A 27,622-nucleotide genomic window follows, 5' to 3' on the forward strand; every position below is an offset into this window, starting at 1 on the left:
TCTGCTTGCAATCAATACCAGGCAATGCTTTTTTTTCTTCTTCTTATTTCTTTAGAATAGACACATGCTTTATGCTGTGCCCCTCATGAAGGTGTAACCATTGGATCTTGAGAGGCTATCTGGTTAACAAAATTCATGTAAATTAATTAATAAATTAAGATAAAGTGAAACTGAATCATATGAAAGGCTTAACTTGCTATCAGTTATTACATGTTTAGTCTCTTTCCTAAATTGTTCACACATTATTTGTCTTGCTAGTCTGTAGTGAAGGACTGCAGAGGAAGTAGCTGACAGCCTTTTCATCTCCTCTTGTAACTTTAGAAGTCTTTGTGTTTTATGGCACTGTGGAGCATATCACACAGATCAAAAGTGTCAAAAACACAAATTATAAGTACAAAAGAAGACGTTCAGAGACCTAAGATAAACGATTCCTACATTACCTACAATGTTCTAATGAAAAAAAAACTGAAGTTGTCATTTATTTACCGTGGAAGATGGCTTCATTGTATACTGTTATATGCAAGTTTTTAAACTAAAATGTTTGTTTACCTTGAATGCAAGCTTCACAAGTTTCACACACAATCTAAAATGTCTGTTTTCATGTTGCCAATTGTGCAAGCTCCTGCACCCCCAACTGCATTTATGTATCAAACAATGTGGAAGCAGGATTGCCGAAAAGTGCACTCTGTTAAAACTGGGGTTGAATAAAATGACATGTCCAACTACAGCAGTAATAGCTAGACAAATAAAGATCATCATTTAACTAAGCAAAGCCAAAGTCAAGTAGGTACCCTCCTTTCTCTGTGTATGGCCTTTATTATAGTTGGTATACATTAGCAGTGGCGGCTGGTGACTTCAAATTAAAGGGGGCCTGCAGGAGACACCTGATTGAGTGAGTCCAATGGGAAGGGGTGTGGCCAACTAGAAAGGGGTGGAGCTATGCTCAAAACCACAACTGGAACTTTAATTAAATACGCTGCCCTGGGTGCTAAACCGTCATTACGAGAGTCCAATCAAGACAAAATGAAGTGTAGAAGGAAAAAAATATTTCAGTGCATTGGCTACATGACAGCTTACTTAATATCTAGATGGAAACACAAAGGTTGTGAGGCATGAAAAAATAAATTACTCTTTAAATACATTACTGGAATGCAAGTCAAAATCAAGTATAAAAAAACAAGCAGCACTCAACTCAAAACACATTTCCTTGCACTGCAGTTCTAATTATAATTTATATCCAGCTTTATAAAATTACTAAGTAGCATGCTGAAAGTAGCAATCTCTGTGATATCCCCACTTGTAAAAATGTTTCGTATCCAAAAAAGACCTGCTGCCTGACAACTATCTGCTTGTTTCATGGGGAAGACACGCTCAAAGTAAAAAATGAACAGCAAACAAAAAACAAGCTCAAGATAAATTGCTTAAAGGATTACTGCACAGGTTATGGACCACACATGATAGACTGTCATTCTGTTTAGATTACGGGTAAAGCCTGCAAAGATGACTGCAAGTTTCCAACAAATGTAATAAGCTTCTGAAAATACTGTAATCCTGTCCTTTATTACAAATACTGTCATATGCATTTCAATACCTAAGGCTTATACATTATCTAGTTATGTAAATATTCTCTGCATGGCAACAACGAAAAGACTTTCAATGTTGGTAATTCTTTAACAGTATGCTTATTAAAGCTTACTTGCATCTTACAATCTCTGACAAGCTTACCTGATGGTTATTAAAGTATTGCTACTTAAATACAGAGTAACAGGGCACTGTGACAGCATGCATTTTCTGAATAATAAAAAGCATAAATCAACAGTATAAAAATATGACAGAAAAACAGAACATTCTTCAAAATCAAGGACAGATGAAAAGCCACGGTCGTACTTGTGGTCTCTACCTTGGATGGGTGAATACTCTGCACACTTACACTGCATAACTGCTCCTTGCCTTGCTTGGACACATCCAGAGCCACTACAATGGGGAGTGGGGTGTAACAAGTATGTCACAATTTGAAATATCTGGCTGACGGTGATGGCTATGACACTCATACCTCTCAACCTCAGAGCAAGAAATCTGGACAAAGCCATACATGGAAGTGGGACACAGGCCCAAAAATAAGGACACATTTTAAATACTGCTCTTATAAACTTAGAAAGATAATATAATAGTAGGTCTTGCATTAGTATGAATTTTCTGAAGGGTATGAAATCTGAAACTCAGATGTCTGTCATTATTTTCTAACTTCAATCTTTAATGATTTGCCACTAATTTGCCAGAAAACTACAATTTTATGAAAAACAGACAAAAAATGTGATGCAAAAATATAAAATTGCCACACAATACAGCTGGGAACCTGTCAAAGAATGGACACCTTTTTAATATTAGTACTGTTAACTTAAGCAGCTGACAAACTAAGACCAACTACATGCATTTCTGAAATAAAAGTAATCTATAACTCTGAACATTACAGTTATTTATAATTGTAAACCATCCATGTTTTCTTCCAAAATTGCCATTTTGCGGATGCGGAGGGATTAGTAGGGGGACAGCAACATTTTGAGCCAAAATTGGGGACAGTTGAGAGGTCTGCATATTCCTAATTCTATAAAGCGATTTATTTGCATGTACCTCTCAACCTCTTAATGCAGGAAATCTGGACAAGGCCAAATATATTGGGGGACCATACAAACAGTACTAAAATTGCTCTTATTTAAACTTAAGACAGTTGATAGAACAGGTCTTGCTTTAGCATGCATTTTTCTGAAGGTTATGACGTCTGAAACTCAATGGTCTGTCATTATTTAGTGACGTCATTCCTAAATGATTTGCCAGAAAACCACAAATTTTATGAGGAACAAATCAAAAATCTTCTTCTTCTTCTTCTTTCGGCTTTTCCCGGTTAGGGGTCGCCACAGCGGATCACTTTGTCCGCTCATGATTGGCAGTGGAGTTTTATGGTGTCGAGTTGCCAGCCTGGCGCCCAACCTTCCACAGAAGGCACACACTCACACCTAGGGCCAATTTAGAGTGTCCAATCCACCTACTGCATGTCTTTGGGATGTGGGAGGAAACCGGAGCACCCGGAGGAAACCCATGTGACCACAGGGAGGACATGCAGACTCCGCACAGAAGGCACCCCAGCTGAGAATCGAACCGGAGAACCTCTTGCTGTAAGGCAGCAAATCTATTAATTCTGCAAAAATCTGGACAGTTGAGAGATATAATTCAGCCGGGGCTGTGTGAGTTTGCTGCCCTTCCCCCCATCACAAAATCATGGTCGAATGGAGCCTCCCCCCTGCAGCCATTCCAATGTCCCATTCCTTTGTTATTTTGCTCCATTTACCATAAACACTATTTTTGTGCATACTGATTTACTTTTGCAATGATCTGGATTTTACTTGAAAATTTTATTTTGCATTTTACAGCACAAACCCTAATAGATATATGCTAAACAAAGCAATGCAGTCTCACAATGAAAACAGACTTAGCATTAAAACTTCTCTGCCCTTGAAACTCACATTCATTGAAACAGCATTGAAACCCACATTCAAAGAAAATACATTTTGCCAGTGGCAGATAAAGATCAACTTTGGGCTGTTTTCAAATCATAGGCCGCTTGAACATGAAATATACATATGCTCTTTGATGCACCTGCCTGACTGTATTAAATTATATTCCTTGTACAATACAGTACAGTTGTTAGAGGGCATTTTAAATTTATTGTTTTGAACATTTTTCCAGTAAACAATGAAACAACATGCATGCACCAATAATGACAACTGCTCAATTCGGTTCATAGGTTGGTACTAGGCTATCGGCCTTGATAGCCTAGTACCAACCTATGAACCAAATTCACTGAATTTGTTTGGGGGCTGTATTCTCCCATTACTGGCTTTGTCCACATGTTTTGTGTTAAGAGGTAACTTGACAGCTATGGTGAGAACTGAATGGGAAGAAATAGCCAGGGAATTGTTAGGGCATACAAGCCTAGCCCTAACAATTCCCTGGCTATTTCTTCCCATACTATTTATTTCCCTTCTCACCAGAGATCTCAACCTTGGCACAAAAAACCTGGCCGAAGCCAACAATGGGGGAATACAGTCCCAAAAATAGGGACACATTTCAAATATCCATGTTATAAACTTAGAAAATTGCTAGAATAAAAGGTTTTGTGTTACCATGTACTTTCTGAAGAATATAAAGTCTGAAATTCAAATGCCTGTTATTTTTATTTAACATTTGTTAACCAGAAAAGTCTGACTTGGAACAAAAGCTAATTTTCAGCAGAGCAGGGAGAAGCACTCCAGACATGTGTATTTGTAAGATGGGAGGACATGCAGACTCCACACAGAAGGCACTCCAGCCAAGAATCAAACCAGAGAACCTGTAGCTGTCAGGCAACAATGCTACCAGTGTACCACTGTACTACTGATGTTGCAAGGAAAAACAAACATACAGATACCACAAATTTTATGAGGAACAGAACAAGTATGAGGCAAAAATCTGCAAAGTTTTTACAAATGGTGGTGGGTAGGGAATTCAGGCCCTTGCCACCTGCCCCCAAGTTACAGGGTTCACGCCTAAGTATTCTCTACCCACCACCATGTGTTCTCTCTAGTCACCAGTATATATCAACTGGGGCATTACACACACAGTTCCCATGTACCTTTATTCATTATGTTTTCCATGTTAAGCAGTTGTAGAAAGCGCGTGTTCCTTCACACAGTCTTTTGCATTGTTGTGGTCATCATTTGTAGTTGGCACTCAGATGTTTACATATAGGTGAGGCTACACTCTCTGCAAACATGCATTGTACAAGAGCAAAGCCTGGGACTATAAACACCCCCCTACATCCACTGCGTAGCTGGCTATCTCTGTATGAGCCTGATATTTTGGCCATTATGGAGGTGTCTCTGTTGCAAAACATCACTGATGCTTGGCTCTGCCTTCCAGGCTGGAACATTCCGAGGTCAGACAGAAAGCATAAAAGAGCTGAGGGTTGCTATTCTGATATAAAGGAGCAGGGGGTTACTAGTGTGTACAGTAACCAGTTCCCTTATTTTTATCTGAAAAATAAATTATTTACTTCAAGAAAAAATATTGTTCTTGGAATATAAAATCTGTCTTAAGGTATCCTGTCAAGTTATCTTCCCTAGATTCAAACATGCCATCATCATTCTCCTTTCTCAGGGATGCTCACCCTGTAAAGCTACTAGTTTCAGACTATTAGGAAAGGTGTGCCCTTCTACCAAATTTCTTGAAAAATAACATAAGAGCAGACTGTGGAACATATTCAGAAGTACTATATTCTAAGCGATAAACAATATGTATTTAGACCTAATTACATCACAGACACACACATACATACCTATGCATGCCTACACACACACACACACACACACACACACACACACACACACACACACACACACACACACACAAAACCTGAATCCACTAGGCAGTGTCCTCCTTGGTAGCAGCAGTCCTGAATCCGCTAGGCAGTCTCCTTAGCCTGCGCAAACTAATGGCTGGTTTCCGGTTTTCCTGGCCGGCTGGTTTCCCCACGAGATTAGGCTGGAAGCTCCAGCCTGTGCGCAATGCAGTCCAGTGTCCTTCCATTCTGTGCGGTCGTCACTGCACAGACTTCTGGGCTGCTGGGCAGAGATGCCTTTCTCCCTTATCCGGACTGCCTAACACAGCAGTCTGGAGTTCTGTGAGTACCAGGAACTCCAAGCACGCATGCGTGGAGTTCCGGGACTCACAATTTTTTTTCTTTTCTTCTTTCTTTCTACAGGTGGGGGGGCTGTACTCCTGCAGTCCTATAGCACAAGTTGCCCCTGTATATTAGTCTTTATTTAACCTAGATCAGTTTCAGAAGGTTGTGTTCTAACTATGATTAACTGAAAACCAAAACCACTTGAGGAGGCTTTAGGGCCATCAAGGCAGAAAGCAAGTCCTGAGTAAACTCTTGCCATTCCCTTTGAGGATCCTTAAGATGGACCGCAACATGCTTCACTTTCTTTTTGTCTTTTCTTGGAAGGGACATCAACCCTAGCAAATACCGGAAGTTCCGACCCTTGGTAAATTTGATAAGAGAACTAGGAACCTCCTTCCTGACCAGTATTTGTAGAATCACTCTAGAACCCTCAGAGATACCCAACCATGGTTTCCCCTCGACATCACGAGCAGGCACCTGCAAAGCCTCAGATGGATCCATGCGGCCTCAGACGGGGTTGCAGCAGAAGAATCCGATGTAGACTCCGAATGGTCTACAGAACTATTAACCACTTCGAGAGAGACGTCCTGTGGAGGCTGGACAGCTGAAGAATCTGGGCGAGGCTTCTGGCCCTTCTTCTTAACTAGCAGGACTACCTCGGAGTTAAAGGATTCTGCCACAGTACCCTGGGGATAACTGTTTAAGATGTTGGCTTTCAAGATAAATGGCCAGGGAAGACAAATGGCTTCTGAGTGTCTTGGGCATAAATACTTTATAGATACTAAAAGAGGTATGGCTGTGGGAAGCACCCAAACAAAAAAACAATGTTTGTGATGATCCTTATGGGGAATCTGCCTTCCACACTGACATTTTCCTTCTTGGATGACATGAACTCTAGGTAGCAAAACAAAATACAAGATCAAGAAAAGAAAAGAAAAAAAAAACACAACCCCAACATGGAACTCCTCTGGTGGCCAAGTATTCAATACAGTAACACAGTGCTCAGGCCAACTAGCAATAATGGCGTTCGAACTGGCAGCAAAGAAGTTCTGGGTAGTTGCTTCCATACATCCCTTTTATGTCCCAAGTTCTGTGCAGGGAGCATAGGTGTGATATATGGCACATACAAGATAATTAGGCTTTTGTACTCTTGCCAAGAATCAGGCTACCCTGGGCGGTAGATCCCTTTTGTTTAGAATACTGCAACAGTGATACAAAAGGACATCGACTGTTACAGTAAGATTTTACACAGCTGTACTTTCTACTGCCTGGTTCTCTGGCATGCACAGTGTTACAAAGTGTGCAAGAACTTTACTTCTGTGCTACATTAAATTACATTAATTGCATGGATGAGCAAGAACTCACAACAGCATCCACTGAATGACTCGAGTAATTATGACCCTTGGGTCTGTGGCATCTTAAGAGGAAAAGGCCACCTTTAAAACGACCTACTTCAAGAATTGCTTTTCCCGACTACAAATTGCCTTTCAAAAATATTTCGCTCTTAGCCAAGATGACGCCTACATCTTCCAAATGAAATTATAGCAATGATTTTGAAGACAGAAACTTACAAATAATTTACCAGTTAACTTTGTTTTCCACAGCATTCTCTTAATAAACAGACTATAAACACCCCACAAAGGCTTAGAAAATATTGTTTTTCGGTTTACGATTGTATATCATAAGTTTGAAAAAGTAAACATGCAAGAAATAACTACAGCACTCATGATCAAAGAGATGTAAGAAAGCCAACAATGACAAAAATATATATATATATATATATATATATATATATATATATATATATATATAGCTTAGAAAACATAACTGCATACAGATCAGTTTTGATTCCATATACAGTTTGTATACTGTTCCCACCTGGGTGTACTTAATATGGAGTTGTTGTTGTATCTTTCAGCTTTTCCCGGTTAGGGGTCGCCACAGCAGAACTCCAGTCTGCTAATGATTTTTACGTACAGAGTTGCCAGCCCTGACACACAACCTTCAACGAAGGTACGCCCATTCACGCATGTCTCCACACAGAAGACGCTTTAGCTGAAAATCGAACAGGACAATGTCTTGCTGTGAGGCGACACTGAAAAAAAAAGCACATTACAGTTTTTCAGCTGAATTAACTCAAGCAATCTTATTCTATACATGCTTGCTCAAGTTATAATCCTTCAAGATTACAACATGTGAGTAAAGAACTACAGTTTTTCTTGTTTCCCTGTTGAGTCCTTTTTTCAAATACAGAAAGGGAATAAGACAGCAAACTGCTGCTGGTGGACTGACACCCACGGTTCCAGGGTCTCACAGATCTTCCTCAGGTTATTTTCCCATATTTAGGGTGAAGATGGGGAAAAAGTTTGCTTCTTCGGTGTTTGAAGGCTCAGGCTGTAACTTTAGGAAAACAGGAAGCTAAACAAAGTCAGTATGAACTTTACACATTCTTATGTCATATCTGTCAAGATCTTAGCACAAAGCCTAAAATAATGGGGGTGGGGCAAAGGCTCATAAATAGGTACAGATATTTTACATATTGTTCTTATAATTTTAGAAAAGTTGCTAGAATAATGGGATTTATGTTGGTATGCATTTTCTGAAGGACATGAAGTCTGAAACTCAAATGTCTGTCATTATTTATAGGTGTGTACTAGGCTAATGGCCCTGGAGCCTTTACAAGCCTAGCCCAAAAAAATTGCCCAGACACCGTACCACCCGATGTTAGTTCACAGTGCCTCTATCCAATAGGGCAACTGGAATGATCCCTGGAGTGAACTTTCTGTTACTCATCCACTCGTCAAGATTTCTCCTGAAGAGGGCTAGCGAGGTGCTCTGCTTGACATAAATGGGAAGCTTATTCCAGAGTATGGGCAGTCTTTGGGAGATGAACCTGTCCCTCCAGCATGTGGCACAGGGGGATTGGTATTTCTTTAGGTGTAGCATTTAAAGTAGGGCTGGGTCAGACATAGCTTTGTAAGTCAAGCAGAGATCACCTCTAAGTAGATTAAAAGAGACTGAGAACAGCTGAAGATTCTTGAGTTTGTCCATGTAGGACATGTGTTTAAGGCCTAGGATCCTTTTTGTGAGGTATGTTTGTGGCCTCTCCAGCTGTTGTAGGTGTCTGGTCAGGTACATGCCAAACGGGGCATTATATTCGATGATTGGTCTAATGAGGGATGAGTAGAGAGGGACGATGACCTCTTTCTTCCTGGATGCAAAACCTTTGGTTATAAGATGTGCCACATAGAGGGACTTTCTGACCACAGTGGCAATGGGGTGGTCGAAGAGGAGGTGGCTGTCGACCTGGGTGCCCAGATCTCTTAGGTCCCCTTCAGTGTTCAGTGGGCTCCCATCAATGTGGCAATTCGTGGGAACTTGAGTTTTTTCCAAAAGGGATGAGAACGCATTTTTTGGCATTAAGCTTCAGGCCATGGTTCCGACACCAGTCACTGGTCTCAGAGAGGACCTTTTGTAGGATGTCTGCATCACTTGGGGAGTTGATAAAGACTCCTAGCTTGCAGTCATCAGCAAACTTAACCAAAGTCCTTCTGTGTTGGCCTGGACTTCTGAGAAGTAGATGGCCAAACAGGAGAGGGCCCAGGACCAAGCCCTGTGGGACTCGCTTGTGACTGGTCGACAGTCTGACTTGGAATCTGCAACTTTCGCTCTGTGGGTCCTGTCTGTGAGCCAATCTGGAGCCCACTTAGTGATGTAAGGATTGATGCCTAGTTTAGAGAGTTTATCAATGATACCCGAGTGGGGAATGGTATCAAAGGCCTTGCCCTCATCCACAGCCTTAGTGACTGCTTCGAAGAAGTCAACCAGATTCAGCAAGCAGGATCTCCCCTTGACAAAGCGAAATGGGTGGGGTCAAGAGTTTGGAGATTGCCTACATCTTTGTTAAGCAGGTCCATGATGATGCTCTCCAAAGCTTTGCATACCAGACTCGTCAGGCTAATGGGGCAACAGTTCCCAAGGTCTGTAGTTGCTCCCCCTTTATGGAGCGGGATGACTGTAGCAGTGCGCCATTCGTTAGGGACATAGCCTGAGGTATGGCTGTGATTGAACAAGGCACACAGATGTAGTGCCAGGTCGTTTAGTAGCTCATGTAGGATGCAGCCAGGGATATTATCAGGTCCCATAGATGCTATATTCCTGGCTTTGGACAATGCAGCTTTTACCTGTGTCGCAGAAATGGTGGGTATCAGGCTTTCTTCTGGTATTGTGATAGGGCCCTTGGGGGCAGAGGAGAGAGGTAAAATTGGCACTGAATCTGTTGGCCAGTATGTTGGCTATATCTGTTGGCTCAGTATAGGGGGTGCCATTGTGCAATAACTCAGAGCAAATCTGGGTATTGCTCAGTATATGACAAAAAAAACCTGTACATTTTATGAGGAACAGACAAAAAATATGAGACAAAAATCTGGACATTTAAGAGGTACGGCTTATGCTACAGTCCACCAGTAGCTCACAGGTCTCTTAAATGGCAATGAACAGTTGAGTTGCCCAGCACTGCAAGTGTGTGATACAGGATTACTTTCTGGGTGAGTAACTGAGCTGACTATGGTTATGCTAGTAATACACTTTTACTGAATAAACACAGAATATAGCAACTCTTAGGGAGACAGAACTATGTAACATACATGAACTCATTCAGAAGGATCCCCCCACTCTTTAAGGCCAGCGGCATAACCTGTTAGCCAGTCACAAGTCCATAGAGATTACAACCTTGACATCCACACAATCCAACACTGTCATGCACCAGCATTTTATTAGCAAAGTCACACCTTAGTAATGCATATCATGGTCAATATCACAGTACAGCCAATCACTGTGACTTACCCACCACTTCGCCTACCAGCAGCTAATGAAGGCCAGCTTAATGCATTCATATCAGCCAGAAATTCAGGCAAACCACATCCACAACATCCAAATGTGCCTATCAACTGTACTATAGCACCTGACTCAGCGGCAGCAAGGCAACCAACACAAACCTGTGGAATAACTACTGCCTCGTGAAGGATCACAATCATATACTCATTCAGAGAAAAAGCACAGCACACAGCTGGCTTCTTATAACATGTCTCCTGATCACTTACAGCTGTATAATGATATTCCAGGTTATCACTTCCAACTGATCTGAATCTGTGGATTTTGCCACCTTATATTTTGCAAGTATACTTTGAAAGTCTACCAAGAAAAATAAAATCAATCCTTATAAATCGAACATTCTCAACAACTCTTTTCAGGTATTTAAACATGGAACGGCTGAAACAGCATACTGAGTGGTGTCAGCGAGCAGAGGTGCAAATACCTTGCTGCACTCAGATGATCCATGTTCAACTGACAGCCCAGGAGATGGAGGAGACAGAGTGAGAATGGGAGTGAGGGGCTAACATTGGGGGAAGGGAGGCAGCAAAACAGACAGGAGAGGTCGAGACAGAGTGAGAATGGGAGTGAAGGGCTAACATTGGGGGAAGGGAGGCAGCAAAACAGGCAGGAGAGGTCGAGACCAGAGTGAGAATGGGAGTGAGGGGCTAACATTGGGGGAAGGGAGGCACAAAGCAGGCAGGAGAGGTCGAGACAGAGTGAGAATGGGAGTGAGGGGCTAACATTGGGGGAAGGGAGGCAGCAAAACAGGCAGGAGAGGTCAGAACCGTACAATTGGAGAGACGTTTAGGAGGATGTGCATGACAGGAGGCTAAGAAAGGTCCGGTAGACCCAGTGAACCAGGAGAAGACCTGGTGGCAGCTGATGAACAGCTACGAGGAGGAAACAAAATTAAAAGCTAATGACCCAAATGGGGCAGCTACGGTTTCATCATAATAGCATAAGTCAACTCACAGAAAGCTATTAAAATGCAGCGTATGTATGTGGGAAGAAAAGTCTAGTCCCCTCAGCAAGTGGTGGTATGGAGCAAAAGACCTTGTGGTTAATGCTCAGTCTAAAGCATTCAGTAAGTGGAAAGCCCAGTTCTTGTCTGTAACCGGCCAGTGTACATGTTGCTGAATTAAACACTGTTTATTAGACACAACAAATCACTGCAGTCAATAGTGCAACCAGGCAGTAAACCATGGCACACACATTTCAAGCTTAATGTTTTCTTTTTATTTATTTATTTATTTATTTGGAGGGGGTGGATTCTGAACTGAACAACTGTGCATACAATTACACAATATGAGCTATTTCTATCAGCACCATTTTTTTTTAACTGGCAGGTTACTATTTAGAAAAATAAATATTAATGACAAAATATGTTCTCTATAAACATATACTGCCCAGGATGGGAGAGAGTTGCATTCTGAAAGCTGATGCACTTTGGTGATTAAGCTAGTACACCATTCCAAAAATCCAGGCAAGAACACTAGTAATGGCTCCCCATCCTGCAGATTTCAGAAGTTTTTATCCACAAACCACGTGGCAATGCTACTTGTATGTCAGCATGGCTATAGATAGTTGCAAATTACATTCAGTAACTAGTACCTTACATACAAAGACAATGAGCTATAAATGAATTACATGCAGTAAACTACAGTTTGATTTACACAGCTTCCAATCAAACACGGCTGGACTCGAGTGTTCCTAACTCAGCAGCGAAAACATGAACATCTGATTGGTTACCAAATGTAAAAATGCAACAATAAATAAAAACAGTGTATACTTATCTACCTGTACTTTCATCTGTACTGTGCTGTACTATAAAGAATTTATGCCTCAAAAGAAATCATGCAAATGCATTCATTATTCTAATCTTTTCTTAACAGACCCTGCCACTGACATGGGATTCTGGGAGTACACACTCATCGACTGGTTCTTTCCACCCCTCTGTTACCATAATGCTTGATGTAAAATTCCAAGGCATTCCATGACTGAGTTTTCTCTTCAGCACAAAAGACAGCTTCTAGATTACCCATCTGCATTTTGGAGACAGCTTCTAGATAATCCAGCCACATTTTGGAGACAGCTTCTATATTATCAGTCTATATTTTGGACCCTCCTGCACAAAAGCAGGTTAAAAAGAGTTGTGCCCAGTATCTGCCATACTGTACGGTGGACTCCTTTTATTCTAGGACAGCAAGAATGCAGATGTGCAATGATGACATTATGAATGCTCCCTGCAAAAGTGCACTTATCTCTGGCTACTTGAATGCATGTCCTATCCCTGTCCAGCCATCCGCACCCAGGTTGGGTAGCAGAACTAGAGTCACTGGTGCTGTGGATGGAAACTCTACTTGTGAAACACTGAGGCAGCTACAGTTGACTTCTAGTGCTATGGATTTTCAAGATGTCTCGCTCAGTAAGCATTCTTGTTACCCTTTGGCCTACAATCATACACTACAAGACAAAGGATGCGGTTCAGAAATAAGTGGAGCGGAGCTAGTAAATAGTAACAGAAGGCTAAGTATGCACTGATAGACAGAGAAGGGGCACAGATGCAGACACAGAAGGGACCCAGATGCAGGCACTGATGGACAGAGAAGGGGCACAGATGCAGAAGCATAATGCACTCTGCAGAGTACCACTGTTCATAATCACATTTTAAACGTATCATCCTGCAGTCCTGGGGAGGGGGTCAGGGCCTATCCAAATAAGCCCTAACTGCTGCATTGCCAGAGAAGACACAAAGCACCATCACAGCAGCCTGAACAATGGAACATACAGACAGCCGTTACCCCCTACAGGAGGGCAAAAAAGCATAGTCCTTCTGGAAAAAGACTGATCAATAACAAGCATAAGGGTTAAAATAAACTAAACTACATAAATAAATAAATAAAATATTGCATCACTTAAGCGCTATCATCAATACCGATCTATAATGTATATCTATATAAGGTTTACTATCAAAATCACGAATGACGGAATGAATTCTGTTCATCCACGTGAATAAAGAACACCGAAAAATGCAGAGGAAGAAAGTCAGTATGTCAAATTTAGTGCGGATTATTCGAATTCGGCATTATTCGACACATGCCTTCCCCTGCACCATTCAGAACAGCAGCAGATGCTGTAGTTTTCAGCAGTACATACATATTGCACAACATAGAAGTGTCCATTTTTGCAGGGGGGCAGGCCCCCCTGCGCCCCCAACACCCCCTGCAAATTATATATTCCAACTCTGAGATCGCACTACAGTGGGAAAAGGGTAAATTTCCCAGTCCGCACTGTACTGCGATCTCTAGTCCTAAAGTCGACCACATACGTGAGAATGCACAGTGCATTCGCTGAACCGGGGACCGAATGCATGTAGGTCAAAACACGGAAGTCAGCCAACTGTTATTCGACATTCTGTGTTCGCTGAACTTACACTTGTCATTTTAATAGCAAATCTGTACAATTCTAATACATTATATATATATATATATATATATATATATATATATATATTATACACACACACACCATACACACAAACATATATTACATGTATTATTTACACATGCAATTATTTTTAACATTTGTACAGCAAATCATCAGAAAAATTTGTCAAGAACATGTAGCACCAAAATAAAATATAAAACAAGAAATTCAGTGTTTTTGCAGAAGTGAATATCCCCCCCCCACACACACACACACACAAACCTCTGCTAAGATTACACTGCAGTTGGGAAAAGCAGAAAACTTCCTTAACTTCACTGCCTATCAGTCTTACATTAATCCAGTGCACTTCCACTGCCACAGGCATTGATGAAATGGGAATCAATGCAAAAAGACTATGATTCAACCATAGCAAGTAGACATACACGAACCAGAAATATATAGTGTGCAATTAAATGACGACAATAAACAAAAATACCCACTACCTGGAACAGAACATTAGTAAAAGGACTTAAATGTAATGATGTAAAATGCTCATAAACTGATGAGGCAATCAAAACAACTACTAATAAAAAATGGAACATCACATCTGGATCAAACACTTCAAATAAACTGTACTCGTATTGTTTTTAGATTCTCAATCTTAGCTGCCATTTACAGTTGTATTACTAACTACTGAGTCCAATTATTTTTTTACATTCACACCTTAAAACGATTTTACTCAACTTTTGTCTTTATTGTAAATAAACGTACAACGCTTCTGTAAATACTTATCACATTCTTGTTTTGTTGATGTTTACTGTAGGTCAGTTACTTCTGTGTATGCTCTTCAGAGTCTTAGTTACTTTTTACTTCATTTGTGATCAGTGCCTAGTTCCAGTTAAATGCTAAATAAAAATAAAAACACTCTTTACACATTTTTGATTGTAGCCTAGCTTTATTACCAGTTTACACGGGATGTTACACTTTCCCTTCTTCATCCAGCAAGTAGCATTAATGAGAAATGGCAAAGGTAAATCCTTTAGTTACATTAGGAAACTAAGAATTAACACTCAACAGTGCTCAGAGCTTATGGAAAATGGCCCCACCTACTTAGATCCAGTAAAGATAACCAGCATACTAGTAAACAAATTTAGTGATAATTTAACCCCCAAAACTATATAAAACCCATATAAACAGAATCGACCCCCCCATCATAACCAAAGAACACTTGTTAAAGGTACTCTTCAAAATGAAAAATATATCATCCATGGGCCTGATAATGTACCAGGTTGCCTGATAAAACAGTACAAAACATGCCCTAGTGGACCTGCTCCTAAAGCTATTTACCTGAGCTTAACCATTGGTCTTGTCCCTGAAGTACAGTGTACAGCTGTTGTGATGCCACTTCGCAAAGGTGGTATAACCACTGACTCAGAAAACGTAAGACTCATTAGCCTGACTTAGTCTCTTTTTTAAAGCTATGGAACAGATCGTAACAGACCCAATTAATAATGATAGCGAAAATCTTATAAAGATTACTCACCAGCAGTTCACCTTTGTTAATGGTAGATCCGGTCTAATGAATCTGTCAAATTCTTTGAGAGAGTAGCACAAGCAGACAGAGGATATGGTGTCTATATAGCATACCTTGACCTGACTAGGGCTTTTTGCACCATATAAGGACAAGCTGAATACGCTCCAAAATGGTCACTCTGTATTTGGGTGGACAGTCACATGAAAGTGACCAGTGGTATTCTTCAGGGCTCCTTGCCTGAACCCCTAATACTCATTATCTTCTTTGCAGCTCTCCAATTTACAAATGGTGATTTCCAGCAAACTTTGTGTCATCCTCAAGTCTCCTTCTGGTATGCTGAAGCTTCAGCTGGAACTCAATCTTTATGTCAACTTCTGCTCAAAAAACAGGTTAAAACAAAATTTTATAAAGTGCAATTTCACTGCATTTGGTGAACAATTCCTTCATCCATCTTATCATACAGATAACACCACACTTCAAAATGAATTATCTGGTGAGAGACCTTGGTAGACCATTCCTTTACTTTGACCATCATGTTTCAACAACAGTGGTTAGGAAATCATTTTCCTGGTGCTGTTGACTGCAAAACGTATTTCATTTAGATCAAGGAAGTTCTTACTACATGTCACGTGATCAGACCTATTGGTGAATACAGTGCTCTACTTGGAAGGAATTTTAATAGGCATATTAGGTAATTGTAAAGACTCCAGAGGTTCCCAAGCAAAAAGATCAAAAGCTTAAAGACAAAAGCTACCAGTAGAGGTTAGAAGCACTGTTTCTATAGTCAGTATCTTACAGACTCCTTAAGGACAATGTGCACCTTACCTTTAAGGCCATTAGGGATCCAGAAGGCCAAGACATCTGTACAAATGAAACAACCTGCTAACATTAGAAACAGGGTTACCCCTTCGCTGGAACAAACTTCCACTCCAAATTTAACAATGCAGCATGCTATCTTCCTTCAAAGAGGAGTCAGACAGCTGGATGGATATTCACAAATCCACTTCTGATGTAACTGGCCTGTGTCTAAGGGTGGGTTCTGGCAAGGTACAAATGGCCTTATTTACTACGATTCTATAAGAGGAAGCAAGTGGTGGAAGGTATTGGTGATAGCATTCTTTGTTCTACTATAATCCTATAATGTATGAACTGCATCCTTCACCAGTGTTACAAAACTGACATTTTGCACAATACAACTGCTACACTAGGGAAGAAAAACAACTCCAACCACCTCTCACTTAAAGAAATGCTTCTACACATGAATAAAACTTTAGCACACCAACGTCACAGAAAGGTATGCCATTGTGGAGCTGAGTTGCACTTTAGAGACATAATAAGGAACACTGCATACAGCAAATACTGTGACAACACAATAGCAAAATGTCACTGACAACCACATTTCTTGTAATAAATGTGGTACTACAGTACAAGGAAGCTAGGCATTAGGCCACTATTCCCTTTGTGCCTTGTCAGCTATTCTGCCCTGGGATTTATGCAGTACATAAACTTACTGCAGTGTTTGTCAACAAATGGTTTTGACAAGATGGTCAGGGCTGAAAAGTGTCAAGTGACTCAGGCCATTAACCCAGTAACCAGTGCACAAATTAATATATAATTAAGCATGACTTTGTGACTGTTAAGCCACCTTCTGGAAATAAACCTTAGTTCTAGGGAAAATCCATGTGATACTGCTCTGGTGTGGTTTTTTTCTCAGGCTCCAAGTATCCACAGCATAACTTATATTTTTTAATTGTATACTGAACGAAATGAAACATTCTCTCCAATTTGCTTTTATAAAAAGGACCCTCGGCTCAGTGAGTCGTACTGTAATAAAAATGTGAATAAATGAATGCAAAAAATGTTGACAGACGTTTGTGCAGCCCAGTACAAAGGAACAAATGAAGCATGTTACAGCTGCGGGGCTGCTTCTGCAACTAAAAAAGGGTACAACCTACTAAACAGAACTTCTATGCGACTCCTAGGAGAAACAGGAAGATGGAAGTGATTTCTGTATACATAGGTCTAAGGTCATTTCGGATGCAGAAGAAGCCACAGATGGAGGTCCAAGACCTTTTCCCCGAGTTGAGGGAGGCTGTACCTTCGACATGGAGACCTTTCTCATTACAAAGTACTGTTGTGTTACATTTAGTTGTCAGCCACCTGTTCTGATTGCCTGAATATGAAAAACTGCAACAGTTCCTAAAATTGTGCTGCTGAAAGCAACTAAAAACTGTTCAGGAACAACAGAAATTAATCTGTAAGGATTGCTTCCAAAGTTATGAGGAAAGACACAATTTCAAATATTAAGACTATTAAAGAGTGAATTCTTTGGTATGAAATAGTTCCAAGGCTAAGTGAAGATGCATACATTGCTTTGCATAAAAAACAGCATGCACACAATCTTTCATATAAATATTAAAATATATGTTTAAACTGTGCAAGGCATTCAAATTCCTTGAAAAAGAAGGGAATGTAAACAGGGAAAAGCCTGACTGTTTTGCATGCCTTCTTGCTATTAAAGTATTTCAGTCATTTGGCCATTTTTTGTTCTGTGCACTAGCTTACGTTTTGGAAAGAATAAAAAGCTTCCATTTCTTAATGATTCGGTCCAGATCTTCATTTTACCTACGATGGTAGTGGCAACATCCACTTAAATTCCATTTCTTTGCTCATCAAATGAGCCACTATGAGAATGTGGAAGCCACTGTTCTTGACCACATGGGAAACGTTCAGAACACGGACAAGGCATAGTCTTTGCAACACAATAATAAAAGTTAAATCAGAAGGAAGAAGAAAAAAACCGTAGGATGTAAAGTACTCCTGTTTTACAGCAAAATTACACGATTTGTACTCCTACTTTACAGCAAAATTGCACAATTTGTACTCCTGTTTTACAGCAAAATTACGTGATTTGTTCCACATTACTTACCTTTTATGTTAACATATTCATCAGCACACAATGATCAAAGCCAGGCATGTTCCGTTACAACATGTTATCTTGTATCTGTCTTTCACTGGGACTATAATATAATATTTCCATCGCCTTGGTCTACACATCTGATAGTTACAATACAGCTGTTAGACAATGTTACTTCTTTTGTTAATTATAACACATTATGATTAATTACATAATGTTTCTGTTGTAACTACCAGCTAAAATTAACTATTAACAGTATTCTTTAAAATAGCACATGCAACAAAACAAGTACTTATAAGACTCCTAAATACACAGGCAATCAATCTAGCTGACTTTCGCCTATTCCCTTTTCTTTCGATTTTTCATCTGGACATTCCTAACTTAGCTAGTTCTTTTAAAGTGACATATCTTCACTCTGCGACTAATGTGCTGGCAATTTAGCCCATTTATTCCTCCAGTACTTGCTTTCAAGGCACTATGCAGGACGATCAATTCAGTATTTCAAAGAAAGTAGGAAAAATGATACAAGTGGAGAAACTCGTACAGAGAGCAATATAACACACGGTAACCTACAAGTGAAGGGAAATTACCATCAATTGTAAGCTTCACGCAAGTTGTAAACATGTTAATATGCTGGCCAGTAGTTCATGCCTTCTGTAGAATTGTACAAGTAACAAATAAAAACCAAAGGATCGTATGAGTTAAAAGTCAAATGCCCTATAATGCAAGTGATGCAGCAGTGCAGAAATGTGTACATAACTTAGTTTTTCTGCTCCTCCCCATAACAGTCACACAGTAGTAACAGTTATCCCCATAGTATGACCATGCTCACGTCTCAGAGATGGATACTGGTCACCAATGGGTCTTGCTGAGTTTCTTACAAAGTGCTGAACTGCTGTTGTGTAATGAAAGTCTGAATGGTATTTATGACTAATACCCCAAAATTATGTTTGTGTACTGCACTGCACAATACTATACTACTTGGATACTAGGTTTAGCAGGTTTTGCAGCTATGCTGTGTATATTTACAACACAGCAAAATAATGATGTGTGCCTGCCTGCTAGTAAGCAGCTTGTCATAATATATGAAAACACCACAATACAGCTGCAATGAAGACGCTGTTTGAGGAAGCGCTTACAGTAGTGCAGAATACAGTGTAGTCCCAGTACACACCATGTACTTTTTTATGTCTAACAACTTACACTGTCCTACATGTTCAATTTTAACACATTAATTCAAAAACACCAGGGACTATTCCCCAGATGATGCCTTCATATGCACCCATTATGTGTAAATGAATGCTCACATGTTCAATTTTACTAAAAATGTTAAAAATATGTAAAAACAATTAAATATAAGAGAAAACAATGACACTCTCACAACAGAGATAGCAGCACTGTCATGACACATCTCTGGAATATCATGTCACTATCTCTTGAAAAGCTACATGCAATAAATTCTGTTCTTAAAGCAAGCTAAATATACAGTTTACTGCAGACTGAAAAATCTCAAAAAACATACAACTTTCCAATAAATCCAAATGAGGAAGCAGTGTGGAACTGTGTGCTTTTAAAACAGAGTGCAAACTGAACTACACAAGAGCGTCTCTAAAGAAAGCAACCACTAGGGCCGTAATAAATTCCTCAAGAAATAGTTCTTCCAGGGAACAGTTCTTGCACTAGTAACCATCTTTTCCCAGCAAAGGTAACATTCCTTAGCTGTCAAACGATTATGTATCTCAGCCAAGAAAGAGCTCTTACAGTAGCTGCAAAGGCATCCTAACAATGTGTTGAAGAGAAGGCCAGCTGCACAAATCTGACACCATCAGTCTCTATCCAATCCTCATCAAAGTGCTGACAAGTGAAAATAAAATAAACACATTTTATGTGCTCAGTGGGCACTATGTCAGTGAATAAAATATGCTACATGTTTTTTTTCTGAATATCCCACTACGTTATTAGACTCGTGAATTTTTTTACACCTGCAACACAATGCAAAGCAAACTGCTTGAACCTCTCTGGTAGGTATCAGTAAGCCATGCTGTTCTAAAATACTTTCTTCTCCTGTTCTTCTCTGTAAAGTTCCTCCTTCCATCAAAGACCAATTCTGCTTTCAAAATATGTGTTGTTTAGTATACTGTCAAGACTGTATTCTGATTTTCAGAAGTCTTCCTAACAAGATAAGCAAGCAATGTATGTGTGTTAATTTGACATCAAGACTATATTCTGATTTTCAGAAGTCCTACTGAAGACTAACAAATGTTCACCAAAGTGCATTCCTGGAGTTGGTGGAGGGTCTCCTTAACTGTACAAGCATTGTTCTTTTTCTGGAAAATCATTACTCATCTGTGCAACCCAAGACATAAGTTTTGTATTATAGGGCACTTGTACTTTTTTTGCATTAGATTTATGCTTTATCCTTAGTATTTACTCAATTTACCTATGTATGCCTCACTTCATCACAACAGCTATACAAAATACATCCTTTAACTTGCCAAAAATGAGATATAAAACAAAGGTTTAAGACAAAATTATGCTCCCCTGTTTTCTCTGGAGCAGATAGATGTATGACTCTGTATCATGCTTTGTTGAATAACACATTGTATTTCCAAGATTCTCTAAATATTTTACCTCTTTCAATTCAGCAACTGAATCTCACAAAACCATACACATACAGGGACAACTAAAAAATGCTTATCCAAACCAAACAATATTTCCACAACTTATCTTGTCATAGCCAGAATAATTTCAGAATCATGAGTAAATGTTTTCATTGTTTCAGCATTGACTGGAAATATGGAACATAATGTGTTAACTACTTTATATGTACAGAAAATACCCACCCAAGAAACTGAAAACATTTCAGCAGCACACAAATCATCTGTAAACACACAGCCACCTTCAACTTTCTGGCAACAATTCAACCTCAAAACAATATGCCTTAAGCAGTACATGCATAAAAAGTACACTTGTGTTATTTTCATTTAAAAACCAAAGTTTAGTTAACAATATTTCAGTTAATTTTTCTTTTTCATAGCTTGACAAACTGACAGTCAAAACTCAAAACAGGAACTAAATTCTAGAAACATTGTTTATGGATGGTCCACAGCAAGATATGCTAGTGTTTCATGTACCAAAAGTATTTTAGCATAATTTTTTTTAACTCCCTTATTTGTTGCATGTGAATGAGATGTACACACTGAGGAAAACATATAGATTGTTACATTTCCCAACACTCAGCTACACTGGCTTTTATCTGCTGACCTGGGTTTGGGGAACAAGTGGAAGAGTTGCCTGCTGTTGTCCGAATGAAAGACTGTTAAATCCAGTGGTGGCAGAAGCCACTTCTGAAGCAGTTCCTACAGACCACAGAAATTAATAAATTTTGTTGCAATGAAGCAAGGTCTGAATTTCAAGCACACATCTTTTAGTGTACACAAACATGCTGCCACAAGGGATGGTGGTGGCGGTGGGGGAACGGAGTTTGTCTCTCAAGCACTTGTGTGTGATGGTTTCTAAAGGTGAGAAATTCAGAATACAGCAATGGTCGGGGCTTGGGCAAAAGAGACCCTCACAGCTGTCTGTAGCTGCTGACAACAAGTTTCAGTTTATGTACAAAATGAAGTTAACCAATCAATCAACATTATGTAAACATTCCTGCTCAAATATTTTGATACTGTCTGCAATAAGGCTAATGAAACATGCCAGTGGACAAAGAAACAAGCTGCACATAGAACACATGCTGCAGACGTGTGTGTCAGTGCAATAGAATCCTGTGAAATGTGCAAATCTAACGAGCACATTTAAACATCCAGTGCACAAAGCCTGGAGCTAAAACCACCTAACACAGCTTTCCTAGTTACAAAAATAATAACATAAGGTAGTTGCTACAGTGATATTATGCTACTGCTTACACTCAAACAGCATGATGAGCTACAAATGCAACTAAAACTTCCTTTCGCATTGTAGAAACACACTAGGCTAATGCAGCTATACTCTGTAGCAAAGTACACTTCTGACTCTGGCCTCTTAACAAGTAATGCCTGTGTTTCATGAAGGTATCCTAGAAGGCAATCTCTACGATCATTATTGACTTGTACAAACATTTTTACTGTCCTGCTAACCTCGCACAGTCTGACTTAACCCAAGTATTTAACAGGCTAACTAACAAGGCATACCAAACCTCCATTCTCCAACAGTGTGGTTTCTATGGGTGGGACTTTTGAGACTTGGTAAGACTAAAGCATCTCTTGAGGCAGTAGAACTGGATTTTTGGACAGTGACACAAACTGCTTGGAGAGAGCACTATACTGCCATTTGAAAGATGGTCTTTCCTGCAGCTTCTCCAATGTCATTAATTTTCTTCACACACTACGTACAATGCATGCTTGGCCTCAGCTCACAGCATGTCACCTAAATGTGAAGCAACAGGGCTTCCAATGTACTTCTCCACTCCCACATGAAAGTTCAGTTGTCATAGTAGTCCTTCACCTCCTTCACACACCCCTTCTCCCCTATGCCATACTCGGGTTCACAGAAATCCGCAAAATACTGACCAGTTTAAAACTGTTCCAAATGCATTGGTTTTCACAATTACAAGCACAAGAAGCAATTCTGCACTTTTATTTCAAATAACTCTAAACTAGTATGTAACATTAGAATTCATACCTATCAAATTACACATAAAAATTCAACAGCAAGGCTCAGTTATAGCCTAACAGGGGGCTCTAATGAACTTTGTAATCATTAGCTACATTTAAAAAAAAAAAAAAAAAAAACTCAGCATTTATTTATGAGGTTCATCAAACCGGAAAAAAAAAGTGAATTTTACAGCATGAGCCAAATTCTACATTTTTTTTTTCTTTGTTGACTTGGTAAGTGGGCTGGTCCGTGGACCCTTCAGCCACATGCTGGGTATTAACACATGAAGGTACATTAATATGAAGACAATTGAGAACAATGAATGATTGCAATTAATTATCTACAGACACGATGTTAAGTAATCATCAAACATGCATCAGAACTGAATGAACTAATGCTATGCAAACCTAACATTGCATAATATTAAGACATGAGGATTACAATACTATCAACATACTTTAGTGCATTTCTCACATCAAATAAAAGTGATTTATGAGGAATACTATGCTTACAATTTGTGTTATGTTCTGCACACATTCATGAAAATAAATCTTCCCCTATGGTGGGAAGGAGGCAGAAAGGAATGAATCTGAGTAGGACAGCTACAATCCTTGGTTGATTTGTGTGTCAAAGTATAACTGATGGAAATTAGCCACTGTCAAGAAAACTGTTAAAATTTTGTAATTCTTTTAAGTAAAACAGAATTCAGCAATGCCATATGCAATTCAATGTCATCCTTAATTAGATAACAAAACAGGTCCTTCAAAACATCAGTAAAAGTGTTTCACACACACACACACACACACACACACACACACACACACACACACACACACACACACACACACACACACTAAATCTAGCCAGATAACACCACTTTGTGTACTCTGCAGTGCTGCATGCAAGTGTAAACAACTTTCAAAAGCAGTGGGGAAGACAAAAAAAAAATCTGTGCTAGTCTTGTATTTCAAAACATCCTAGGGCAATTCTGTATTTGAACTCCAGAAGTTCTTTAAAAAGCTTCGGAACAGAGAAAACTAATGTCTATTTAACTGTGTGGTAATTACTATTGTCTAGTTATCCAAGGAAAGGTGAACTAGTTTAAAAGTGTTTGCTTTCTAACTTCGCCAATGCGCAGTCTAGAAACACCCCACACAATACTCGTATGTCTGTGCAGTACTTTTAGATGTCCATGGGAAAGCCAACAGACTTGAAATGGACTTTTTTCTGCACTCTTTAGTAATTGGTTTTAACAACAGCTTCTACTGCCAAACAAAATTAGGCCAGTAATGGACTGTCTCCAGTGAGATGCAGGCCATTAACAATTTTCTAAACTGCACGTAGCTGAAGTTAAATTAAATAACCCAAGACCACAGCCTGGCTCTTGCCCGACTATACTAGTTTACTTCACAAAGTGCAAATCATTTTACATCTCATGGCAATTCCATGATATCCTCAGAAAAAAAATAAGGAAACCATGGTATAGCTATGGCTAAGATAGCAATCTGACATGCCAAATTAATTTCACTAGGGACTGAAAGTTCAGGATAACATTCTTCATTGTAAAGGTTTTTGCAGAAATGCACAGGAAATGCTAAGTCAAACAAAGACTGAGTCTATGCACTGTTGCATTCAGCCCCCTCCCATTTGCCCTCCCTCCCTCCTCCTCTAAAGTTAGGTAGAAACATTTCTTTGTTAGAAGTCCCAATTCCACAGATTTGTCCTTTCCCATACCTCTGCAGTGCCATCAGGTCATGGAGGGAAAATTGGAAAACAGTATATAATCAATCCCCTTAACACAGCAACTCACTACCAAAAAATGTAAAGAAAGAAATCATATTTTCTTTTTGTTCACTGTATAACAAAAAAAAAGTTTATGCAACCTGAAGGTTTACTTTATCTGTTTCATACTTTTTCCACAGCATTCGTTTGGGTGAGTAAATCTGCTATGGAATTTTCTCAACAAACTATTGCCACAAATTTCTCTGAAATTCCACACTTCTTCCCCCCAAATAACTGTGATTTCACACAGTTTGTGAAAATGTCAAAAGCTTCCACTGATTTGCACTTATAATAAGCAATGATTCAGGTCAGTGCAAGATGCAAAGGAAATACTTCCAAACACTAACAGAAAACAAAGATGAACTTCATAACTTGTTTTCCTGGTTTAATAAAGAAACAACAAGTGTCAGTTTATAAAACAAATCATGGCTCCTAAAATACACTAGGTGTTTTCTGTTCCACCAGTGGATTTTAAAGTACCAGAGTTGAACACTCAGCAAACAGATCTGTACTCTCCTAGAATCTGGTCATTTACCCACTGTACTACACTTTACAGCTACTTGCAAAGCACAGCCATATTCGTTCCACTTATCAAAAGCTAGGCAACAACAAAAAATGTTATAAGGAAAATACTCACCAGTGCCAAAGCACAAAATGCCAATATTGTTGTTCATCTTGTCCAAATATTGGAAGTTCAACAGGTCCATCTTCGTAAATACCATTTATTGGGTTAGCAAAGAAAGACCAACTTGTTTACTTTCACGCAAGGGCAGACAAGAGGGAGAGAGAGAGTACTGTCTGCTATCCACTGGCTCCTTCTAATCTTTCAAGCTGAAGGCCCAGCCCTTAGCGATCAAAACAAAGGAGACAAAAAGAATAATCTTTGCAAGCCTTCCACAGTTTTAGAGCAGGACTGTATTACAGCTATTTTTGTGAGCCATTGTTTAAATGTTTAAAAAATTATAAGTGCTTCCATTTAGACTGGAAATATAAAACTTCAAAAGGGGAAAAAAACAGAAAGATTTGCAAGGACAAAGATACGCCAGTTCTCCTCACAGCCCGCTGCAAGTTAACTGCACTGACATCCAGAGTATGCTTGGTATGAGTCGTATGCAAACCAGCTTCCTCTATCTAATGTGCACTACCACTGGGCATGCTCAGTGAAAAACAATCCAGTTCTTTGGAAGCTCAACCTCCTAATGCCGAGTGCAATGGAGAGAGAGAGAAAGGTGGGAGGTGAAATCTGAAAAGGGGCAGTGTCAGTGCTTTTCTGAGTGTCCTGACAGGAAACACTGCTCCCACTGCTAAAAGAGGCCCCTTCCATCTGGCCTGGAAGAAATATGGGCGGTAAGCTAGGGACTCACTGAAACTGTCTGCAATATGGCTGACTCACACTTCAGTTTGAATTAAAAGAAAAACAAATGTGTACATTTCCTTTTAATAGTTCATTCTTTAACACTGCCACAAGCTGACTAAACATTCTGCTGATTGCAGTGCAAATGCTTTTCAGGATAAAAACCTGGAAAACCTTCAATCAAGCCACTCCAACAGTGATGTGAATTTGCTAGTGAACTCCTGGGAAACTACGTAAACTATTAATTTCCAGTATTTACTTACCATTCAGTATTACAGAACATGGACAAAAAGTAGTTTCATACAAGAAGGGCAGCTGAGTTTTTTTTTTTTTTTTTTAAGTATGTCTGCCAAGACCTGTCTGACTTGTGTGCACTTCTCAGGTTTCTTTATTTCCTTTCAGCAGTGCATATGAGAAACCCGATGGGCTTAATGACAGTCAGCCCACGTGACTAGGCTTTTGTTGGTATATTCTCTTCAGCCACCTGCTGCAGTAAGTGATGTCACCTACTTGAGTAAAATGGCATGAAATATTCCTTCTCTTTAGCCAATCAAATCTCAGCTTTCAGTGTAGTATTAAAGTCTGCCACCAAAAAGCAGTATGTTTTCTCATCATTCCAACTATGAGAGGCAAATCAGTGAGTTCACATGTGGCCCACAATGCATATTATTTCACAAGTTTGGACCTTAAGAAGTACATAAAAAATACCATTTTGTGTTACCAGATTGAAGAAATGTGTGCCTGTAACAAATCTTGCATATTGAAGCCTGCAGAAGCTTGGAACACAGTCTTACATGAAATAAAATGCAAAGATAAATTCAGACTTGTCTAACATTTTCTTTTTCTGTCATCAGGAACATTGTTTCTGTAGTCTGTTTCTAGAACTTCCATTGCTTGCAAGATTAAATATGTTTAAAAATAAATTAGTTCTTTAACATTGCAGTTGCAACTCTGTAAACTGTGCCGAGACAACTGTTCTGATACAAGACGAACACAGTATGGAGTTAATAAAGGAGGCAGAATTACCACCCAACTTTTTTTCATAATGGTTGTTTTTTGCATAAGTAAAATATAACTGACTTTATGCAAGTAAAAAAAAGCACATTATATTCAACAAAAGAAGCCATTTTATTTACGTCAGTAATTAGTACTGACTAATCAAAAATATCTGCAAACACAGAAAATCTAAATAAGTTAAAAGGAGCCATGCCACGTGAAAGTCAGCGATTCTGTCAGAAAGGAACAAATATGCTGTTTACAGAAATCAGCAAACAATACGCAATACGACAAAATGTGAGGCCTAGTAAACAAGCAAGCCCCCCTGACACCATGGGGCAACAGCAATCTCAATTGGCCAAAAATACAGCCAATGCT

General features: G+C 39.4%; 1 protein-coding gene across 3 annotated transcripts in view; it reads right to left on the reverse strand.

Moving 5' to 3' along the window:
• VGLL4 (vestigial like family member 4) overlaps positions 1-27,622 on the reverse strand; it is a 1,022,072-nt gene that overhangs the window by 347,253 nt on the left and 647,197 nt on the right. The window contains exon 1 of one of the 3 annotated variants that reach the window (XM_044078062.1): positions 25,532-26,025. The exons of the other annotated variants lie outside the window; for them this stretch is intronic. Within the exon in view, the coding sequence (XP_043933997.1) occupies positions 25,532-25,616 (85 nt within the window). The 5' untranslated portion in view covers positions 25,617-26,025. Of the gene's footprint in view, positions 1-25,531; positions 26,026-27,622 lie in introns of those variants that run through there. 3 annotated transcript variants of the gene reach the window in all.

The sequence above is a fragment of the Protopterus annectens genome, chromosome 7.part0 (genome assembly GCF_019279795.1).
Source record: "Protopterus annectens isolate FY-2018-M chromosome 7.part0, PAN1.0, whole genome shotgun sequence".
Taxonomy (NCBI): Eukaryota; Metazoa; Chordata; order Ceratodontiformes; family Protopteridae; genus Protopterus; species Protopterus annectens.